The following is an 8,176-nucleotide window of genomic DNA, read 5'->3' as shown; positions in this document are numbered from 1 at the left end:
CAGAGGGTGCTATTTTACTGCTCTCTGTAGATTATACGCTAGTTTCTTTATAGTTCAAAAGAACCTTTTGGCATGGCTACAGCTTCACATTCCCTTACAGCTGAATGGAGACCTCGTACTTGAGCGAAAATAGAGCTTTATTAAGTGCACAAAGAAGGAAAAGGACCTGAAGAGCAGTAAGGTGGGACTTGCTGTGCACCAATAAAGGAGGAGAGTTCAAATCGTGAAAAGTAAGAGGATGCAAAAGGCAGGCAGCCCCAGCATGTCCCTCTCCTGTCTCTGCCTCCGCCTGCCGTGGCTCTGGGCAGAGAGTTCTTTGCCCTCCGGATTTGGCCTGCTCAGAATCTGCCAAGATCCCCCATTCTTGACTAAGCAGCTGAAAAGGGACTGGAGCCATATTCAGAGCTGGAGTTGAACTGAAGAGATTTGGTTTGCCCTCTGGCAGGGTTTCCTCTCTGTTGCAGTCCAGTGAAGCTGGGGACACAGCCTTGTGGTTTGACTTGTCAGCTAGGAAGGCTGCAAATGCCTCTAGGCATAACCCCCTGTGCAAAATTGGGGGCCTTGCCTGGCATCTCAGGAAAATGGTGGCAAAGGCAGAGCTCTGAACAACCTCTCCAGGGCTCTCGCCTTACTCTTGCTGCCCTTCTCTTGCTCTCTGAAATACCTGACTCTGCCATGCATCTTCATTGCCTGCAAAAGCCAAGGCAGAGATGCAACAGACCCAAGCTGCCTTCCCCACACTACACTGCAGCCTCTCCTCCTAAGTCAGCGAGGTGGCCAGGTGAGGTACGTAGATAAGATAACTAATAGAAATATACAGCCAAGGTACTTAGGCAAGGCAGCATGTGTTTCGGCTCCAGCTGCAGGAATTGCACACAAAATGTCCAGATCTCCTCGAACTGCCCCTCGGCGATGCTGCCTTGGATGTGTCCCACCATGTTCCCCCGGATAACACACAGCCCTGTGGGTGCACGCTGATGCTGAGGGCTTTACCTGCGCTGAGCTCTGCAGCACTACCTGCCAGCCCTCTCCTCCCAGTCAGCATCGCCCTGGCAGCAGCTCAGGCTCCTTTGTTTCTTTGGGAGCATGGCGACGGGGACAACAGGATCTTCCTGGAAAGCAAGTCCCCCTATCACCGCTCTGGGTAGTGCTATGGAAAGGAGAAGAGAAAGGCTTTCAGGCAGGCTGTGATTCAAGTTTCTCTTGATTGTTCTCTTGTGGCGAGAGGCCAAAACAGTCTGTCCTGGTAAGCCGAGAGGCTCAGAACAGTGGGTGCTTGTGCCAGGTGAACAGACCTGGGGGAAGGGACAAGGAGCCAGCAGCGACTGTGAGATGCCTTTATCCATCCATTTTCCTCAAGACAAAGTACCATGCTGTGCCCCCTGACAACTTTCAGCCCATCTGCATGAAGGTCCTAATGTTTTGTTTTCTTTGCTGGTGGGCAGCATGTTTCAGAGCAATTCTCCAGCTCTTTCTTCCCCATGTGTGCACGGCTGAAGGGGGTACCACACACAGCAGCACACTTCTCCACTGCACACAGCAGCACGCTTCCCCGAGCTCACCAGGAATGAGTTAGCCCAGTGCTGGAGGCATCTGGCCTTGTAAGAACAGTGTCCTGCATGGCCTGACCCACTGTCCTCTCCAGGATGCTGGACTAGTGCACAGAGGGTGTTGTGGTGGTACAGCTACACCACCTCTGATACCTGAACCATGCGCTGTGCCCACAGATACCCAGCAAGTGTTGAATCATTTTGGCTGTTACTGGCAAGTTCATTGTGCTTACCAACATGTCTCATCCACGCTTCTTAAGAGATCAGGACAAACCTGGATGACTGTGCTGGTTTTCCTGGGATAGAGTTAATTTTCTTCATAGTAGCTAGTATGGGACTATGTTTTCGATTTGTGCTGAAAACAGTGTTGATAACACAGGGATGTTTTCGTTATTGCTGAGCAGTGCTCACACAGAGCCGAGGCCTTTTCTGCTTCTCACCCCACCCCACCAGCGAGCAGGCTGGGGGGGCACAAGGAGTTGGGAGGGGACACAGCCGGGACAGCTGACCCCGACTGACCCAAGGGACAGTCCAGACCATAGGACGTCATGTTCAGCATATAAAGCTGGGGGAAGAAGGAGGCAGGGGGAGGACATTCGGAGTGATGGCGTTTGTCTTCCCGAGTAACCGTTCCGGGTGATGGAGCCCTGCTTTCCTGGAGATGGCTGAACACCTGCCTGCCCATGGGAAGTGCTGAATGAATTCCTTGGTTTGCTTTGCTTGTGCGTGCGTGGCTTTTGCTTTACCTATGAAACTGTCTTTATCTCAGCCCATGAGTTCTCTCACTTTTACTCTTCTGATTCTCTCCCCCATCCCACTGTGAGGGAGGTGAGTGAGCAGCTGCATGGTGCTTAGTTGCAGGCTGGGGTTAAACCATGACAATGACTTTTAAGTGAGGTTACCTTTTTGGCTCCCCTGCCTGCAGATTAGGTGAAGAATGCAGTCATTAAAACTGTGGTCTGTTTACAAGCTTTAAAAATGTCAATCTCAGGCATCTGGTAGGACTGCTTTCAGATAACCCAACCTGTGAGATGGCTAGGGCACAGCAGGTAGAGGTAGAGCAAGGACACTCAGGGTAAGAGATCCAGCTGGTAACTGATAGTAGTTGGACACTGGGACAAAGGGTTTGAAATAAAGCACGGCTTTGCTTTTCAATAGCTTTGTTCAGCTGTTCAATACAGCTAAGTTTTTTTTAATAACTTGGTATCAGACACTCACCAATGCTGGGAATAAACCTGATCAGAGCCCAGGGAAAGAGAAAAAGGAGGGCAGAATCACGGGAACATCAGAAGAAATACAAAACCAGTAGAAAATACACAAAACAAAATACAGATGGGACTGCAGAAATGTAAGACCTGGTGAACACTGCTGTGCAGGTGTCTCATTGCAGACTGGTTGGTCCCAGGAATAAATGGCATGGTCCTGCTAAATAAGGTTACCGGAATCTAAATTCACAGAAAACCATTGTCCCACTGCAATTAAGGTCTGGGCTGTGCTTTACTGAGCTTGGACAGGGATTCCTGCAGAAATCACAGGAGCGTGAGGCTGGTGGGGACCTGACATGGTTATTTTGTCCATCTCTCTGCTGTGTGGCAAGATCTTCCTATCCTTAGATCATCCTTGGCAAATTATGTCCTGCTTTTCCTTAAAACCTTCTATTGTACAAGATTTCCCCCTGCCCTAGATAGCCTGTTTGAGTATTTTACTATCCTTTAAGTTAGAAAATCTTCCTGAATATCTAAACGATCTCTGAAAATCTCATTGCTTAATCTAACAAGAAATTAGTCTGATTTCTCCTTGTCTCTAATAAGAATAGGAGAAAAATAATAGTTGACTGTCTTCTTTTGTGTATTGTAAGAGTTACTATGTTTCCCTTCAGCCTTCTCTTTTCTAGTTTAAACAAACTCAGTAATCCAACTTTTCCTCATGGGTCATATTTTCCAAACTTCCCATCTCTTGCCGTTTAGGTCACACCTTCCTAGAGCCTGAACTCCAGCCAAGGACTTGCTAACAGCGAGTCGAGTGGAAGAGTTTCCTCCCATCTTACAGATCCCACCAGCCTTCTGCTACTGTGGCTCAGAATGACCGTCACATTTTTGGCAAGAGGAAACTCAACCTGCAGTTAGCTGCGTGTCCTTCTCTGTCATACACCTGCTTGGTCACTACCTCCCCATTTTGTATTTGTTTCCTCCAGCTACTAAGTGCAGCATTTTACTGAATTTCATATAGTCATTTCAGACTATTCGGCCAGCATCCTAAAATCATACTGCATTGTTTCTTTCCTCTAAAGCAGGTGCTTCCATCAGCTCAGTGTCATGAACACCTTTCAGTTGTCTTCTCCATCCTGTTATCCAACCTGCTAACTAAAACATTAATATTTTGAGTCCCCTGGGATGGACAGCAAACCACTGACACCTACTTGGGGTTCAACTCTTCAGCCCGTCATAAAAGAATCGTATTTCTCAGTGTCTTAGTATCTCATGGGGAGCTCTGTCAAAAGCCTAAATGTGCCACATTAGCTGCTTCTCTCTTGTTCCCTGGAGCATCTCCCTGTCAGGGAGGAAATGAGATTGGTTTGATAGGATCTTCCTGTGACAGATTCATGTTAGTTGCTCCTTATCACTTTATTATCCCCTAGGTACTTACGAACTGACTGCTTAAGAATTTTCTCTCACATTTGTCTCTGTATTCGAGTTGGGTTGACTGGCCTGTAATTCCCCGAGTCCTTTTTTGCCTTTTCAGGTACTGGCTCCGCAGCTTGGTGGACTGGGGCTGGAGGTGTCCCACACAGCTTGGGGAGCACTTTGCAAGCTCAGGCTGTGGTGGTAGTGGTGGGCATCCTGCTGTGCCATGCAGGGAAGCTGCTGAGACTCAGGTCCGGAGGCTGGAGGTCATATGCCTGTAAATGAATTGCATCTCACCCTGGATGATCAAAATAGAGACAACTAGTAGCACCACCCAGGTAATGATACCTCTCTTGAGTTTCCTTCCCCTGGAGAGTTACAGGAGGCGTTGGCTGGTAGTAGGCGGTCACCTACTTACAGTGGATTGCACTTTATATCTTTGTGTACAAGGCTTTTGCCACAAGAATATCCACAAAGGACACAGCTGGACTTTGTGTAAGGGCCAGGTACAAGACCCTTAGAAATGGGCACTGCTTCTGAAAACCAGGGAGTGGAATGTTTGCAAGTACATCAATCACGTCCAGGGAGCTGCATGACAGTGGCTTAGGTGCAGAATAGCGTGATGGACAAGCTTACGGATGCCTTCTCAGAGGAGAGGTAGAGACAAAGGGACACTGTTCATTTACGTTGAAATCTGATTCAATTCAGGCTTTAGGTAGTTCAAAATGACAATGCTTTAAAAAAAAGAAAAATATGTATTTTTGCACCACCTCCCTGATTTTTCAGGATTCTTCAGTGTTTGGTCCATCTTTGCTGTTTCATGGACACAACTACAGCTGGCAGAACCCCCCAAAGATGGATCTGGTTGGACTGTGCAGAGCCAGCCTCACGTAGATTCAGGGTGCAGCAAAGTGACAATTGTTCTTTGGTCTTTCTAGGGTCAGACAGCCTGGCCTCTCCTTGCTCTGTTTCAAAGAGAAGAAACATGGATAAACGCTTTTTTTTCCTTAGTATTCTGCCTAGTGAAAGGTGTTTCTCTCAGTTGTTGGAGCTCTTTCCAGGATGGAGCTGCAGATTGAAGGAGACTTAAAAGACTCCAGACATGCTGCACTGCAGTCCCTGGGTATCGTTCTCTCTCCCACCTGGGGGAAGGAGAATTTAGAAGAATTCCTGATTTGCCATCACGGGGGAAATACACTGTGTGCAAAGACTGTGTCTCTTTACGAAGTTTAAATCCCCTCGTCTCATCAGTGACAGAGAATTGCTTCTCTGTGGCTGAGCCAAAAAGGGTCTGAGCAAACTTGGAGCCATTGTCTCCATGTACTTTATTCCAGGACTATAATGCAGCACATTTTTCCTGCCTGGATAAATGGTTGTTTTCAGACTTTGTGACAGAAGAAGAAATGGAGGAGACAGAGCAATTTCAGGTTAATGCCTGAAAAATGTCTCTGACAACACTGAGAGCTGGGACACAAGAGTCTGGAAGATGCACAGTGGGGCTCCCAAGCCTGCCTGCCGCTGCTGTCCCTGCCAGAGGGACTGGCTGGAGACCTCATCTCTCCCTGCTTTGCAGGGGTTCACGCTGCATGCTGTTCAAGGGTCCTGTGTTGCCCAGCTGGGCTTCTCCAAAGGAGTCATCCAGCCCGGTTGCTCTTTCCTTCTAACTCAGGCAGAATTTGAACCAAAGCTCATGTTTGAGGCGATGCCCAGAGCTACTGGGGAAGGTCAGACCAGATCCACACCTGAAAACCACTGCTCCATCATGCACCTCCACTGTGATCTCCCCAAAGCAGATGCTTCTCTGTGACATGCTGGAGGTGGTTCCTGGCACTAGGATGGCTGCTCTGGGGTCAGCTCTGCACAGGTCTGCGGCGCTCTCCCACCCTTCTCCTTACCGTGTGCCCCGATTTCCCTCAGACCCCTGCGCAGAGCCATCTCTCTGGCACAGGACCGCAGGCGTCCTCCCTCCCTCCCTCCCTCGGCCACCAGAGATCTGCTCCAGCCAGCCCCACCCTGGCAAATGCAGCAAAGCCAGGAGGCAAACACACGCCTTGCATAAGCCAGGCATTTAAGGTCTTTACACGTGAGGGTGGATTTTCCTCCCTCTCCTGGGAGCCTAATAAGAAGCGTGTGCACTGTGAGACTTTCAAAGGCAGCAGACAGGACCATGCTGAGAGTAACTTTAACACTGGCCTGAGTTCAAGTCAGTAACTGCGCTCAACATTGCTTGACCCCACCAAAAAGGACATCCAGGACTGAAAACAACGTGGTCAGATGGAGGAAAAGTTTTGGAAGGATCATTGTGTGCTTCTCAACAAGGATGAAGAAAATGAGCTGGTAAGGAATGGGGGACAGCGCTGGGTTTTGGTTTCCTTATGCACCTCTTTTCCCACATGCCCATATTGGATATGCCTCCACTTCTTCTTCACCTTCACTCCCCATTTGGGCACTGTGAAGGCAAAAACCTGGATTAGTCCTTGCTGACTTTTTGAGATTGATTTTTGCAAAGTAAGGGCTAAGTGAGGAACTACTACTTAAGTCCAGAGGCACAAAACATGGAAGAGACCTCTTTGTCCACCAGAAGTCATCTGGCCAGGGAGCAGCGTCCCTTTTCCCACTGTTTTTTCCATCCTAATTGTGAGGACCTTGTATCAGAAAGCAAGTCATAGGGAAAGTGCTTACAAATGAGTTTTATCATGGACAATTGGCTGAAGTAGTGATTAAATCACTTTTCCTGAAATGTAAGGGTCTGCTGCTTACCAGGTCTAGGAAGATTGGGCAGATGACCAAAGTCTACCATGGCTCTCATGGCAGGAATCCCTTGTTTCTTAGTCTTCTACAACAGCTTTTATGGAGCTGCTCTGTCTTTACAAGGTTTTTAAATTAATGTTAATTGAATCTACTCTCTGTCTTTGATTGTGATTGATTATTGATTATGTGCAGCAGCCTGGAAGGGCTGCGCTAAGTAAGTGCTTTGCAAACACAATGAGTTGGAAACTCTTCCTCTCCCTGCTAGCATGGAGTGATTACATAGAGTCTGGTGAGGGTGGGAGGAAGACTTTCTCCTCCGGCTTTCTGTGCAAGGAGCAGCTGAAATCCAGATATTTCCAGTGCACAGAGTGGGCACAGAAGTAGATGCCTCTGCACAGGTGTAAAATACAGTCCTGTCACTCCTGTATTTGCTAGAGAGATGTCTGTGCTGCATGTGCTGGAAGCACAGCAGCATGCTCCCCTAGGACAGAAGTCTCTGTCCTCTGCAAGCAGAGGCTGCTAGCAGGTGCTTCCCAGCATCTCCAGTGTCACTGTTTGCCCAGCCTTGGGGACTGAGAAGGTGCCTCCATCATGGGGATGCAGGTGCTCAGGGCACACAGGTGGGAGAGATCCTGCCACACAGAGCACACCTGCACCTCTGTATCGGGATTGCTTGCAGGGCTACTAATAGCGGTGGGGCTTCAGCTTCCCTGGTTGCCTTCAGTAAATTCCTGCTGGGATTTGGTTGGTGCTCATGTAAGCTTGTTTTAGACTAGGATGCTTAGGACAGTTGCAGCAGCCTGGATCCAGCACAAAATGAAAAATCTGCTGTGGGAGACAGGTAAGGAGTCAGCTAGGGATCATCTGTGTCATGCTGATTTGCTACAGGAGGTGTTCTTCAGCGGGTCACTAGCTGATGTGTGGATATGGCCCTCAATGCCTGCCTCTACTTGCATAAGAAGCAATGGGGATACCAACTCCCCGATGAGGATGGAGGGCTGGGATTGATGGATGGGCGGAGTGAGGCTGTTGCCACAAGCAGCCTTTTAGCTGGGAGTCTGTGCACCCCAGATGAGCTGCACCCACTTCCAGGAGACACCTCTCTTGCCCCATTCAGCTTGTGGCTGCAACCCTGCTGGCAGAGGAGGGCCCTGGCTCTGTCCCCGATGCAGCTGACACAGCCTGCCTTGTGTCAGGCTGAGTAGTGTTTTTCCGAATACATCTTCCTACAGTCCTGTTTGCTGGAGCAGC

At 48.9% G+C, this 8,176-nt stretch overlaps 1 protein-coding gene across 5 annotated transcripts in view; it reads left to right on the top strand.

Moving 5' to 3' along the window:
• The first annotated feature begins 5,057 nt into the window (after positions 1-5,057).
• Positions 5,058-8,176, top strand: part of LOC115346795 (probable cation-transporting ATPase 13A5) — a 37,834-nt gene continuing 34,715 nt past the window's right edge. For 2 of the 5 annotated variants that reach the window (XM_030027252.2, XM_030027251.2), the window contains exon 1: positions 5,074-6,511. In XM_030027252.2, coding sequence (XP_029883112.1) covers positions 6,449-6,511 — 63 coding nt within the window. In that variant the 5' untranslated portion in view covers positions 5,074-6,448. Of the gene's footprint in view, positions 6,512-8,176 lie in introns of all 5 variants that reach the window. The other 3 variants (XM_030027255.2, XM_030027253.2, XM_030027256.2) reach the window with 3 other exon arrangements.

This window comes from Aquila chrysaetos, chromosome 10 (assembly GCF_900496995.4).
Source record: "Aquila chrysaetos chrysaetos chromosome 10, bAquChr1.4, whole genome shotgun sequence".
Taxonomy (NCBI): domain Eukaryota; kingdom Metazoa; phylum Chordata; class Aves; order Accipitriformes; family Accipitridae; genus Aquila; species Aquila chrysaetos.
This window is presented reverse-complemented; position numbering and strand designations above follow the sequence as displayed.